This window comes from Momordica charantia, assembly GCF_013281855.1.
Source record: "Momordica charantia cultivar OHB3-1 chromosome 1 unlocalized genomic scaffold, Mcharantia_2.0 BLBB01000001.1, whole genome shotgun sequence".
Classification (NCBI taxonomy): Eukaryota; Viridiplantae; Streptophyta; class Magnoliopsida; order Cucurbitales; family Cucurbitaceae; genus Momordica; species Momordica charantia.
Window position 1 is genome coordinate 14,634,568 of NW_028275157.1, and position 16,119 is coordinate 14,650,686.

Below are 16,119 nucleotides of genomic sequence, written 5' to 3' on the forward strand. Positions count from 1 at the left end.
AGGTTGCTAACAAACGGTCAATTATTTAACCTCATTTATTTAAACAACATTCAAAATCGATCGATGAATACCCTTGTTGGATAAGCAAGAGTGAGAAGAGGGATGCCAAAGATTGTGTACGCCGAAGAGGGATGCCGAAAGCTTGAGGCACACAAGGCTTGAGGGGCTTGAGACTTGATTGAATCAAATTTTATTTGATTTTAGGAAGGAAGAGTTAGGGCAAGTGCGGGAAGAAGAAGTTAAAGGCAAAAGTGGGAATGAGTCATTTGAGTTGTCTTTCCTTTCATAATGGATCCTAATATGGTATTAATCTTCAACTGCTCCATCTATAATTTTAAAAACAGTACTTTACAGCTTCAATATTTATTTTTCTACTTTTTAAATTTGATTTTACGTTTTTTTTTAGTCTATTTTACACTTTGATTCAATCTTTTTTTTTATATCAAAGTATTCAATAGATTATCTTACAAATTTGGAAATTTTGAAATCTATATGTTATTTAATTGAACTCTATAATTTCTATTCACTATCTTCTTTCCTACAATTTAGGTGTACTACAGATTTATTGAATGGTAGTTTCGTCATGAATTTATAGGGGAAATGGTAGGTAAATTTACCTATTTTGATGGGAGGGTAAATTTGTCTACATAAAATCACGTAGTTAAGCTCTAACTGTTCTTTAGCTATTTTTATGATATCTGATTATTTTGGCCATTTTTCAAATCAAACTATTTAATTTAGCTATTCCTGAGTTGCCCCAAATTAAAATGGTGAAATTTTAAAAAGTCTATATAAAAATTTTAGATATGACAAAAATGATTGTTTCTGAAATCGGCGATCGACATTCTTACTTGAAAAATATCGACCGTTACAAAATATACTTCTTAAAGTTTTTTTTGTTTCCAAAGAAGATATACTTCTTAAAGTTGATATGCTTAGTATTATATTATAGAGGAACAATTGTAAATATGTCAAAAATATTTACTAAAATAAGTAAAATAGCAACCGCATCTAGTCTTTTCAAATATTTACTATTTTTTCATATGAAAACAAGGGTGAAAGAAAAATTGAAATATTAAGTTATTGTATAAAAGGTTTATATGGATCATGTACATAAAAAAAAAAAGTTAAAAAATATGATATACTTTATAAATTTAAACCGCCGATATCCCTATATTTAGTATCTCATTAGTTAATATAGAATAAATGGTAGTGATATAGTAATCAACATTTTTAATAATATTAGTATATTAATCAACAAATTGAAATATTAAACTAGAATTTATAACAGTCGATATATACCACTTAAAATTAAACATTTGATATACCTTATATTTAGTATATCAATTGCAAATTTATTTAGTATATCATAAATTAGAAGTACATCAATTATATATATTAGAGGTATAATACATGTATCTGATATACATTTGATGTATATCATATATCATAATGGTAAAATTGGAATAATAAAAAATTCGAAAATACAAATTTAAATATTTTGCTATATTTGAAATTTTGAAAAGTTAGTGCCATTTTTTTGAGATGCATAAATTATTTTTGCTACCCATCACAATTACCCTATTATTTATTTTAATATTGAAGGGATATATGAGAGGCATGGGAGGTTGGAAGTGAATGCAAAGTGTCTTTTTTTTATTTTATTTTAAGTTAAGAGTGTATTGACGATCTAATTATAAGAAGATCTCATTTAATAATCCATTTCGTTTTTAATTTTTTTTTAAATGATGTTTGTTTGCTTACAATTTCCTTTGTATATTATACCTTTTCTTAAAAATATATTTGCAGTTTTAGTCAAATTCTAAAGGCAAGTTTTTGAAAACCAATTTTTTAATTTTCAAAATTTGATTATATTTTGAGAACGTTTTTAAAAAGTAGGCAGCAAAATAAAAAATACATTGATGAAAGTAGTTTTAACAATATTAATTTAAAAAAATTAAAAATTAAAAACAAAATAGTTATTAATCGAAGCGAATTATATTTCGTCTTTCCAATATTTTTAAATATGTGTTGATTTTGGAAAATGAATCTCAATTTAAAAATTATTTAAAGTGTGCTCAATAATATATTTGTAAACCAATGATATTTACCAATTATATTTGTAAACCAATGATATTTACCAATTAAATATTTAGTTCAAAATAAAACATTATTAATTAATCTATCAAAATATGTGTTATAAATGTTGTATAATTACTATTACATAATACTATATAATTTATAATAATATTATATTATACATATTTTAATTTTAACAAAAATAAAATGAATTTAAAACATAAAATGGTATATTTATCAGAATTTTGATCTTCTGGAATGAAATTCAACCTTTTTAAAGTTTCAAATTTAAAATCTAAAAACACTAAAAACATATAAATATTATTTTCAGAATTTCCACTAACAAAATCAAAGAAAAATAAAAAAATAAAACCAAAATCTTGCCAAAAACAGATCATTTCCAATCCATTTAATTAAAGCAGAATCGAAATTAATTGCATAACAAGGCCCTTGATTGATCAAAGGCTTGACCAGAAGTCAGCACATCCCATGAAACATGCAACAGCACTCCTCTGCTTTTGCTCAAATGTTTGAACCTTATCTTGCCAAAACACATGCATAAACAACACAACTTCCAGCCTATACACACAAATATATTATTTGTCTTTTTTGAAACTCAAGATTAAAACAAAATTTACTTTATAACCTTTCAATGATTTAGATCACCAACATACCTCACCAATAAATGGTAAACATATTCTCTTTTCTAAGTTCAAAAGTTCAAATATACACCTACTCTGTATTTAGCGCACTAAATCACATGATGCCCACTTAACGAAAAATTAATTTCTTATGTATTTTCTTGATAATGGTTAGACAACAGTTATCACGTGAGATTAGTCCACGTAAGCTTGTCCAGACGTACTCACCAATAAAAAAAAATTATTGTACTAAAAGAAAACGTTCAGTAGTTAGAGTTGGTTAAGTGGAATGTCAGGAGAACAACATTCCTGTTTATTGTTTTATTTCTAGCCTATGTTTTGTTTTTTATTTTTTAATTTTTATAGAAGGAAAGAAAAAGTACTTGGGTCTTATTCAGAAATGTGTTCTCTTAAATTTTAACTAAAACAAAATTGAAGTTTTAATTGAAAAATAATTTTTAAAATTAAAAAAGTTAAAGAGTCTGTAAAGTCACCGATCCTTATAGTTAGAAGAGATAATCTCTAGTTAAAAAACCAGTTAAAATTATAAAATTACTTTTTAAAACTATCTAAAATTACTTTTAAAACTAAACAATGAACCAAAAAAAAAAAAAAAAACTATGGAAAAAGCAATTGTATTTATAAGAAAAAAAGAAAAAGGCCCAAAACCAAACTTAACAACCCCGAATGCAACACGTGGAAATTAATATTAAATAGGAAGAAAATAAAAATACAAAGATTTGAATACAAGACCCCTTGTGTTTTGATACAAGACCACATACTCCGTTGATTTTATGGCCTATTGGTTATATTGGTTTAGAGGTCTCAAAAGTTCGAATCTTTTGATGAGTTTAATATAAAAAATTTTGGATGTCTTTCGAGTCCGAGCTTTGGGACAAGTATGGGTGTCCCTGTGTACAGGAGAGTAAAACTCCGACTCCTAATTATTAAAAAAATATGGTTAAATTTCCATGAACGGGAAGAACTTAAACTTATGAGTAATAATAAATTTAATGATAGATATAAAAAATAATATTGTTTTTCCATCAGTCTCTGTCAAAGTAATGCATGAGAATGAAAACTTTGTATTAAAAAACGACCAATCTCACCCAATTTCTTGTCCTTATTTTCCTTTAAATAATTCAATGAAGACAACAATTTTCGTGCCGACACTAAAACAATTAAAACACGGAACAAATAACATTAAAATCTTAGACCAAGCTCGCTTCGTTCCGAATTTTCTTAGAAATTCTTAACTAATTCTTTCTTTTTTTAAAGAAATATAAGTGTATGCCATTCTTATTATTATAATATTCCACATTTAAATTAAATAAAACACTGGTTCCCACTTGATTTACGGAAGCAAGTTGCAAATGAAAGATATCGATTTTCTTTTCAATGGAATCTCATTTGAAGGGATTAGGACAGTAAGCAAATTTATGCGTTCTATATATTCTTTTTCTCAATGTTTTGTTTTGTTTCGGATAGAAGCTGACTGATGATCTTGTTTGGTCATATCATTTTCTTTTTCTTATATTATTTGGCACAATTTTCTTGGAATATATAATGTTCCTTTGCTAGCTTAATTATGCTTGTAAGGTTTCAATTTCAAATCTCTATTTACATTAATTAATAAATCATATAATCACACTTTTTATTAATGAGTAGTGTTAAATGTGTGATACAAATTAAAATTGATGTAGCACTAATATGAATTGACATGAAAAATCATATACTTGATATAATACTTTCATGTTGATTAATAATTTTGAAATTATGTGTCTATTTGAGTCCCTAATATTAATTAGACCTTAATTCAAAATTTGAAATTTATATATCTAAATGTAATATGATATGCTTTATTAGACAAATATAGGCTAATTTGACACAATATAAGATATAAATATCAGAAAAGAAAGGGATGATTAGATAATTTAAAAAATAAATTTGCTAGCTTGCACAGTGTTACTTTATTTTGTCTAAAACATTGTTAAGATCGCTCAATTGCACTCTTTAAGTGTTGGATCAAATTAAAAGTTATTGAATTTCGCCATCACAATTGTGACTACCTCCTAATAACAATGAGATGTAATAACTATTCATAATTTTCTTTGTACGTTTATATGCAAAATTATGAGTCACATTATTTCAGATTTTCTATAATCTCTATTTAAACCGTAAGGTAGGATTAAAAACTAGAGAGAAGGAAGGGAAAAAAAAAAAAAAAAAAAAACTTACGATGGCAAGACTTACAGAAGCATCGTTTTCTTGAGAATTATATGGAAGTGTCGTTCTACGCCTTACTTTTGCTGACGACATTCATAAAATTGATGTCGTTGAAAAATCCCATGCGGTGCACGCGTACTTTACGACATGACGGTTGTCACCGGTGCGAATTTGTCAAATCCCATGCAATTTTAATTCTCAAATGCACACCTAGCTTTGAAGACCAAACGAAGCCCATAAAATTCTACGATTATTTTTTAAATTACCCTATAATAAAATATAGAAACCAAATGTTCACGTCCACTATTATAATTAAGGAAATTCTAAATTGTTTTTAAATGAAATTATTAAAATATATAAACATTATAGAGGATTTTATTGAAAAAGAAAGGGAGAGTATAAATATTCTACAACTACCATAAATCTTTTATCTCTTTAGTATAATTTAGGAAATGTCGTATATTAAAATAAATTGCTTTAAAATATTTATCTCAGATTCAGATAATTCCATCTTTGAAATAAAAATCAAAAGAGATGAAAATGAGTTATGAATATTTTATATTTATTATTAGGCTAATATAATACTTATGAGATTTACCTTTAAAATTGATGTGATAGTCACATATTTCATTGTCTTTTTAGTTTTGAAACTTTTAAATTTAAAATTGATTTTCATTTTATATCTTTAAAAAATATTTTTTCCTCCATAAATTATATAATTCTAAACACAAATTTAATTTATTTTATGTAGTTAAATTTGCAAAATTTGGAAACAAAATTGAATATCCAAAACCAGAATAAAATTTAGATGTTTTTTAAACTATACTAACTCTATGAGGCTGTAATAATAAAAATTGGTTTGTTGACTGTGAGGATTAATGGAGACAAAATTAGTTGCTTATAGTACAATTAAGTTCTTTTCAAATTAAGTCGGAATAATTTGAGTTGAATGGAGAGAGATTGAAGCAAAAGATTAAGGGGACGACAATTATCAAATTGTATCTTACAAGAAAACAAAATTTTATTATATTTGTGATCTTTTTCAGCAGCAAAAAAAAAAAAAAAAGAATGAATGATTCTTGATTTATGTCACAAGATATAGGCTAAATGGTTACGCAAAGAGGAGGGAATTCATCAATTCATATTAAAATGATTTTTTTGGCATAAAATAACATTATAATATTAATATTTTGTCGTGATATTAATAACTAAACCTTTCCTACTAAAGAAAAAAAAACCTTTGACACAGCCTGATTTTGTTAAGGATATCAGGAGTATCTCTAATGGTTGATCTACGCTCATGTTGACAATAAAATGGTGGTTATTAATATGATCTTATGGTGGGTAATACATTTGATAACCACTTTCATAATTTATTTATATAACTGTACATGAAGGAATCAACACCACATTTGAATAAAAAGAATCCTAAGATCATACAAGCATGGTTAATTATTTTTTTATGAACTCCTAGGAAATTTAATTTTATTGATAAACATGTAATAAGGACCAAGCATGCTAAAAAGTAGGGATAATCTAGGATAGTCTTCATTCTTCCAGATGGTGCAACCAAGTCATATGAAAATGTCGGGGCCACCAAGTGCCGCCGTATGTTTCTCGTATGTTTGATCTTCTCGTCATTATTATTGAACTCGAAGAAAACAATAAATAAAAATTTGGTAATTAGTAAACTACCTAATTGATTAAGATTTTTTTAATAACTTCAAAATCGATAGCTATTCAGCTTTTTACATGCCTAAAAATGGGGTACTATGTGCCCGTCTCAAGACCCAAATCCAGGAGATATGAAGAGTTTTTAGTATTACTTAAACTTACCAAAAGTTCGAACACAAGATATCATGGTAGATGATATCACAAAACTTCATACTCTATTTAATGGGGTTACATACTCTATTTAATGGGGTTACATGGGGTTACATGGATTACCTTGTGCCTAATTGGTTAAGATTATTCTTAAAATAAATAAATTCCAAAAGTACAAATATATTCCAACGACTCATCCATTAATTTATTAATTAGGAAACATGTGGATTCTTGCAAAGGGACTAAGCATAAATTAATTATTAGCTCAATAATTACACTGATATTCTATTTTAATTAAGAAGATGAATTATTCATGTCATGAAAGAATTTCTTTTAAACTTAATAAGATTAATATTGATTCATGAACAATGTATTTTAAGGGTCTATTTTCAAAATCTAAAAAGTACCACCCACGGGTGGCCGCGTAGTGAATTTATGGTCGAATAGGAATAATCTCTCCCTGATTCGAGCTACGCGCCTCCCCCCCCCCCCCCCCTATTCGAAGACGAGTCTCACAATGCCAGTTTCAGTATTGGGTCGACACCCTTCGATTATAAGATCCAACTAATGAAGCTACCCAACATTAAGTTATCAAAATAAAAAATTTCGAAATCTTAAAAGTAATAACTCATTACTTGCCTTTAAAAATTTTCATCCTGTATGCATATTTAAAATCACCCTTTAAAACCATATAATTTTTTTAACTTTTAACTTAATAATTTTTTTTATTAATAATTTGATCAATCACCCTTTAAAACCATATTTCTTTTAGACTTGACGTTAAATTCTAAGGTGCTTTTGCTCACAAGTCAAAATTAAACGTTAAACTTATGTTTGTGATGTGTGGATTAACTTTTCTAGCATGAGTTTATTGTTAATCCAGTGAGATTCGTGGATTTACTCTAAGGTGCTTGTGAAACTCATATTTTGTATTAAATATTAATTTTTACAAATTATAAACTCACCTATCAAACAGAAATAAAAGTTACATAAATCCCAAGTTTATATAATGCATACATTTATTAATCAAAATATAAATTACATAAATTCAGACTTCCGAACTCTAAACTTCACAAACTTTACCTATTAAAAAATTGCGATTCAAACATTTCTTGAAAATGTTAAATATATAATTAACATCTTGTTAATTACTATTTCATATAGACAACTTGATCCACAGATAAAAGTTATTGATCAGCATATGATTAATAATTGGACACACCCTACCCCTGATCTGTGAACAAGAGTAAAATGTATCATAATATAACCAGAGATCCATTGAATGAAATATTTGTCCATAATTGAAAGAAGACACACACTTGTGAATTAATTATTAGTTAATTATGAGTTGTTTTAGTGATATCTTTGAGCAGATTTCAGTCAGATAATTTCAGTTAGCCAACCCTAATCTCATCCCAAAAAGCATGACTTCCAAGGACCCACAGACAAAGTGAATTTTTAATCCTTTCAGTTTTGGAACCCCAAAAAATAATAATAATTAATAATAATTTTTTTTAAAGCAAAGAATTAAGCTGAAGACATTTATGGAGAGGACTGAGTGGAATCCATCTAAGGGCAGGCCTAGCTTAGCTACAAGAAAAAAAAAAAAAAACCAAAAGAAGTAGCTATAGATCATTAAAAGAGAAACCCTAGCTACCCACCACTTCTCTCCAATTTTTCAATCAACTTGGCCCTAATTCCCCACACCCATTTCAGCTTATATATCCAATATTTTTTTCAGACACCCATGTAAAATGTTTTCTCATGTCTTGGAAGAAAAACAAGACATCTCCCTGATTTCATTCCTATGATTATTCCCATGTCAATTTCAGTACCTTTTTCTCTGAGCTAATTTTCAGTCCACTGTCTGGTTTTGCTGCTCTGATGGAGATGGAAGAGCCCAAACGCTGCTGGATGATGTGGGAAAACAAGAAGAAGACCATCAAGAGGAATTTGACGGCCGGTAGTTCTGATCATCACTTTGATCAATCAAAAGCTTCTTCGTCTTTCGACGATTCGTGGGAGGAACAAGCTTTCGCGGAGGACACCGCCGGGCATCTCAGTGGCAGTGGCTGCGTTTGGCCGCCAAGATCCTACTCCTGCAGCTTTTGCAAGAGGGAATTCCGATCTGCTCAAGCGCTCGGCGGTCACATGAATGTTCACCGCCGTGACCGGGCGAGATTAAAGCATGAATCTTTCAAACCCCAGATTGAAACCCATCAAATTCCCCCACAAAACAACCCCTTTCCCTTTACCCCATCTTCTGAAACGGTATGCGATGATAATTTGGTCGGCTACAATAACCCTAACCCTAGATCTTCATCTTCTTCTTTCCTCTCAGTCTTGCCCACGCAAAACGTGGAAAAATCTGATCTTACCCCAATAACCCTCAATAAATTTCATCAAAGTTCAGAGCTTTCCAAAAAAGCAAGTGATCTCATGGACAATATCGATGCAGTTTGTTGCAAGAGAAAGAGAACAGATGCGGCCTCGACGGTGGCTTTCATTTTTCGATCAGAGGTACTTGGACTCAGCCATGGCTCCGTCGAGGACTTGGATCTTGAGCTCAGGCTCGGTGGCGGTGGCAGTGGCGGCCGGCCAAAGCCAAAGCTAAAATAAAAATTGCACCGCCGTGAATTTTATCTATAGTTTGCTTCGCTGTTGTTTATTTTCCTTTTGGATTCCTTTCTGGTTCTTTTTTTTCTTCTTCTGATGTCAGTTCTTCACTGGGCTTCTTCTTTCGAATACCTCTTCTACCAGCAAGTTTGTAGCAAAATTTAACAATATTGATCACTACAAGCTAAGGGGATTGAAAAAATTTGGAAACTTTCTTGCTAATTTTCAATAAAATGCCCATATAGATATATACATTTGTAAATTGCGTATCGATTGAAGCGATCAGAATATATATATTCTGGAATATTTAAGAGTTTGTGTTCGATCATTTCTATGCTAATTATCTAAACTTCTGCCCCATTTTATCGTTTTCTGCTCACAAAAATATTGAACCTTTTTCTTTTTCTTGTAAGTTGTAACCCTTTTTTAGTCCTACTTGCAATTTTCTCGCAATGAAAAATGAAAATTGATTGTGTTGCTTTTTAAGCATCGTGTGTGCAAGAGGTTTTGGATATGGCGTACATAATTTAGTGGGATCTGTTATATCCAGTACAGTCTGAGATTTGAAGAAGCTCATAAATAAGAAGATGCCTTACAGAATACATTCATATATTTTAAATTTGAAGAGTGAGAGAGAGAAGGTCACGTCACGAGATTAGGGTTTGTTTTCGAAGCAAAACTATTCAATTGTGATAATCGCTCTCATCCCTCTCGTACCTCCTACCATATAGAATAGTCAACCATATTGTTCCGGCTTGAGTTTAAGGACACAGTCGGAGTTATAGAAATTTTTTTCCGAGAAGAAAAATTTTAAGAACCAAAATTTTCATTCCCTTTGATTATGTTTACGAAATGAAATCAAACAGTAAAACTTATCTCAAAATTTTGGAATTTCATTCTCCTCCCCTGTAATCTCATCAATCTCATCCTCTATTCTATCCACCCTTTTACTACAATTACTTTCTAACTTTTATTGTTTCTCTCCCTGTCTATTAATGAGATACACAACCTTTTAATTAATTATTTTACATTTTTATTATTTTCTTTTTTTATTATATTACTAATAATTTTTTTCCTAATAAAATGTAAACAACTCCCGTGGGTGTATGATTTTATTATAAAATATTACAAATTTCTATTTAATTTTTTAATTTTAATTAATTAATATCAATAAAATTTTTAAAATAGAATTTATTATTATTAAATTTGAATAATATTTTATATTAAATGATGGTTGTTCTAATAAAAAATTATTTTAGTTGATTTAACTTTATTTTAATTATTTATTATTTGTTACTATTAAACAAACTGTTACAATTAAAAAAATACTTACTATCAATAAATTAGTAATAAAATAAATTAAAATTGGTTACTACGGATTTCAATTCTAGAAAATTTTTGATAAGCACCATCAAAAGAACAACATTAATTCATATTTCGACTCACTCCGATTACGATTTCTGGGTAAATAAATGGGTCTTACTTCTTAGTTCTTACCTCCCCAATCCTCAATTCAAAAAAATTTAAGGAAGACAAATTAAAGAAATTTTACAATATTTTAAATATTTTATACATATACCTTTTGCATTACGACTCCATTCAAAGGGAGAAAAAATGTGTGCATGAAAAGGTGTGAATGATGATCAGACTCTTTTTCCAATCAATATGGCAATGACATTCCATCAGAGACCATGAAAAAAAAAAAAAAAAAACTAAACTAAATTAAACCCACATAAAGTCGGATACTTGAGAACATTGATTCCCTTTTCTCTTGGTTTTATTATCCCCCACATCATCATTCATCACAGATCTATTTATTTTCTCTCTATAAATCCGTCCAAAACTTTCCCAACAACTCCAGGGAATCAACAATTAAGTATTGCAAAAAAAAATTCATCACTTTTTTTATTTTTTATTTTTTATAATGATGTGTTAGAGAAAAACCATCACTACGTCTGCTAGTCGCCATCTCAGTCACTTTCTTGTTTCTTCTTCTGTATGTATTTGTGCAATAAAATCTCCCATTTGCAAATTCTGAAAAGCCCTCAAAAGTTTTATGAATATGGATAAATTCCAATTCCCCTACGGAACCCTAATTATAGGCCACTGCTTAAATTGGCGCAGGAAACAACATGAATATAACTCCAGGGCTCTGTTCTTCCCCCTTCTTTTAATGGGGGAGTTTCATTTGATCATCAAACTCTGCCATTTTTTTTATTGGTCTCCCCCTAGCTTGCTTTGGAGCAAAAGAAACAAACAACCTACTCAAATTTGCATCTACTAATCACTTTTCTATGTATGGAAAAGATATGACAGCATTCAAGTCAGAAAAACAAAATTTCCAACTAAAAATAATTAATTTTAATGGGAAAGAAGTGAGTAGAAAAGAAAGTTAATGTATCGATATATTTCATTACATTAATATAACTTAAAGAAGTACGCATAGAGACACGAGACATGACAAGATGATACGTTTATTAAACCATACAAATGTTTTGAAGGCTATATCATTTTTATACGTCAAGAAAATTCAAAGTCAACAAGGTTAATTACGCCCATTTTTATGCTTAAAATTTTGTCCTTTATTACTATTTATGTATATTTCTTATACTTCACAAAAGTTAGATACAGTCTATCAAGCGTCGGATCCATATTCACATTGTACAATAAGTATGACATATATCTATGAAGCTAAAAAGTGCTAGATTTTATGACGCAGGTCCAATAAGTAGTAAATATTACTATTTTATGATACAAGAAATATGATTATTCACTTTTATCTCTCAGCATCTTATGTTTCCTTAAAGAACAAACTATGATGAAAACTCATAAATTAGCAAATGCTTAGAATGAGGGCACATTTAGAGAAAAAAAAAAGTTTAGGGAAGGTAGCCCCCCGAAAAGTTAAGTTAAATTTATGGAAAATGGAAAGAAAAAGAAGAAGAATAAAAGAAATACCCACCAAATATTTTGGTGCAAAAGGTTAATAATTGAAGAATGTCTTTGATGGGGTTTTGTTTTGTACGATGCATGTGAAAAGGAAAGAGAGAGAGAAGTGTTGGTTTTTGGGGAAAGTGAGATTGTTTTTGGGTTGGGTTTTGAGGAAGGATTCATGGAAGAAGATGGGGTTTAAAAAGGTAAATATGGTTGTGGGAATTATTGTCTTCTTCGCACAGGAACCAGTGGTGAGTTGGATAGGTTTCAGAAGACACAGAGAAGGAACAGTTGGGCACATGGGACATCAGATGTCGTGTTTCTCTCTCTGTTCTTTAAATTAATATATGGAATTATTATTAGGTTTGGGGAATAATTTTGTGAGATCTCTCGTGGTGTATCATCACTATTTCATATATTTATAATTCATCACAGAATAGTTGTTGGGGAGAGACTTATTTGTTTATGTTTTCCATCCACCGGAAAGGTAAAATTTTGCAGTTTTTTGTATTGGAAATTTCCCACTTTTGATATCCTGTATCATGGCCTTTTTGAAACAAAATCCAAATCTCTCTCTCATTCGTTTGATGTTAACAACTTTTTTCTACAGAGATAGATGAATGAATCGATGCACACCCAAATGAGAGGCTAACATCGTGTAGGCATGGTTGAAAAATATTTGAAAGTTTGATAGTAATTACTTGAACCAACAAGGTAAATCTTACTTTTTTTTTTTTTGTGGTTAATCGTTAAAACTTCAAAATTAAGTGTGTTGAGGCCTTTATCAAGGAAACTCTTTCGCCTCATATGATGTAGGATGTACTTTATGGTCCATTTGGTTGGAAAGAAACAATAGACTTTTTGCAAAATTCTTCAAAATCGAGCAACCGACTTTGGGAGAATATAAAGATCTTAGCTTCGCCTTGGTCCTCCAAATCTACCATCTTTTGTAATTACGATATCTCGATCATATCTCTTAATTGGAGCGCTTTTATATAGCATCCCCTCTTTGGTATGTTTCTCACGTACCTTCAAAAATGGTCTTGTATCTTAAAAAAAAAGTGTGTGCTTGGCTCGAACCAACCTCCGCGACAACTTTTGAAAGAAGCATATGAGTGAGTACAAAACAGAGCAGATGGTGCAGCCTGGCTGGGATGTAGATGAAGGGCCGGGGCTACCCGGGGCTGAATCCGAGTTATAAATCCTAAATTTGGGGCTTACACCATGTGTTTTAAGCTTCATTGAGCAATAGTAGCACTTTTCAATGTACAAAGTGGAATAAAATAAAAGGGGCAATTTTTTGTTCACATTCTTATCAAATCCTTTAATATATAAGGTTAGTGTGGTTGGAAATAATGCAAGAATAGTATATTGAGTTTGCTATATTTTAATTTATTTTTGTAAGAGTATTGATAATGATCAATATAACAAAATAATATATTTAAGAAATCATACCTATGCATGCACTCACATAATATTATAAGAGAATACGCATCAAATGCAGCATTTTTTTTCTCTTCTGGGTACAAAAATGCAGGATAATTAAGTATGACTAATTTTGCGACACAATTATTTATTTATTTATTTGGCTATGGGGGAATGCGGTATTTCTAATCAAGCCCATGTCTTCTTTTTTTTCTCTCTTTCTTTCTAGGTTCATCTTTTATTATTTGTGATTAGCGATCTTCATCTTTTAGAAAAGATCATATTTCTACTGCTTTGTTTTTTCAGGTTTTTCAGAAACACACTATATATATATTTTTAGAGAAACCATTATATTTGTTGATGTGGGTAAAGTTTATATAAGACCACTGTAATCAACGACAATGGAAGCGATGTCATAATTATAATTACAAAATATAGTAGATCTTTTGGTCCAGAATGTAACAATTTCTTCCCAATAAAGGTGAAGCTAAATATATAAATATGGTTCTATTCTTCTCTAGTCAAGATGACTTTGTTGGGGGAAGAATAAACATAAATCTATAGCTACCATTTTTTAGGCCCTTCTTTTGTAGGTATGTTTCTCACATATCTCTCAATGAAATGATACCACCTTTTCGAAAAAAACATAAATCTATGCCAAAGAGAAGTTATCAAATGACATTTAAGGAAGATATCATCTTCCTAAATGAGCACAACACAAGGGGCAAGCTATTAAGAGTAGTACTTTTAAAGCCTAATTCTTTTCTTTATTTTTTTTCTTTTTCCGAATACAATATGTGAAGGTGAGGATTCAAACTTACAATATTTTGGTGAGAAATAGGTGCATTAATTAGTTGATCTTAAATTCTAATATGGCGTTTCTTTTGATATTGAAGATATATTTTTATTATATTTATCTCTCGAATAGATATGAACCGGTCATTTTGGGATCCTAATTTTAAGAATGTCTAAATTTACAAATATTTTTACTTTTGTCTAAGGTCTGAGCCGTTTAACACAGAAGTCCAACGAAAATTACAATAATACTGTATTGATATGTATTAAGGAAAAGTTGGGATTTATGAGAATCTCCATTTATTTTTAGCATGATTTCCTCCTCTTCTCTTCCCATTTTCTTCTAAAAAATAATCAATTCACATTGAAACTCACTCTCCTCTCACCTTAATGCAAATATGAAACTCTTAAGTTTTTCTTTATTCCACCGATTTTTTTTTTAAGCCAGCTGCTGCTTGTTTCCAGCAAGAAAAGTCATATACACAGCGCCGTGAAACGTGCGGTAAAGGCAAGTTGTGAACCAAGTTTCAAATTTTTGAAATCTTAAATATACAAAATGGGCGAAAGAGAAAACAATCAAAATCAAGAAAGTTACTTTTCCTCCTATTTTGACTCTACTGTGGGAAGAGGAGAGAGAGGCATTGCGTTGATGGTCTATTTGGCCAGTGGGTAGAGGCCACTTGTCGGCAAATCCGATTATTATCATGTATTTTGAGTATATTTTGAGATATATCAAATATTCGGATATGATTTCCGAGTAATGTTACGTGATATTATAATATGTATCCGTAACAATCGGTATCAGATCTATGCCTCTTACTTAGTATTGTGGGTAGAAACCTCAGGTGCCTTACAAAGTGAAGAACCTTAGAGATATTTCCGGTGGAGAAGAGTTGTACCTAGTTAAAAGGGGTGTGCTCACATTGAGACATTAATAGATAGTCTTTGAGGAGAGACTTGGTGGTTCTTTGTTCGATGAGATAAATGTTAGATATGCGACTAAAGTTTCACATTGACTAAGAAAAAAGCGAAAGATCTAGAATGGTGACTTTGTGGAGAACACTGATTGAGTCGGAACTTAGCTGAGGTTAGGCCTTCGGACACGGCCATTAGACAGTGATGCTTGACTGCAACTGATTTTGAAAAAAAAAATAGTGTTTTTGCCCCAGCTTGCTAAGATTTCGATGACTTCCCTATGTACTTTTTTTTTCCCATCAAATGAAAAAAGATTACAAATTTCATGAATGTTTTTCCCCTTCTGTATAATGGTGATAATTTCTTTTAGTGCACCATTTAAAAAAGAGAGCTCATTGCTATAAAATCAATCAAGGATATGCATGGTTGAGTACTTCACGGAAGTTAATAATTTTTTTTGTATGCAAGACGCGCCTCCAAATGGATGGAAAAAAAAGCCCCACTACGCACCCGTCGAAGTTCGAACCAGGATAAGGGGTATCCTCATTCGACCATAAACTCACCTACGTCACCACCACCCATTGTTGGTTATGGAAGTTAAGAATTGAAAGCATAGGTTTGTGTTCTGTATATTTAGATTGGGAAGAGAATTGAATTATATATA

At 30.2% G+C, this 16,119-nt stretch overlaps 1 protein-coding gene across 1 annotated transcript; it reads left to right on the plus strand.

The window, feature by feature from the left end:
* The first annotated feature begins 8,362 nt into the window (after window positions 1-8,362).
* On the plus strand, window positions 8,363-9,596 carry LOC111013721 (uncharacterized). The gene has a single exon (XM_022288229.2). The coding sequence runs from the start codon at window positions 8,655-8,657 to the stop codon at window positions 9,387-9,389; it is 735 nt and encodes a 244-aa protein (XP_022143921.1). The 5' UTR covers window positions 8,363-8,654; the 3' UTR covers window positions 9,390-9,596.
* The last annotated feature ends 6,523 nt before the right edge of the window (window positions 9,597-16,119 follow it).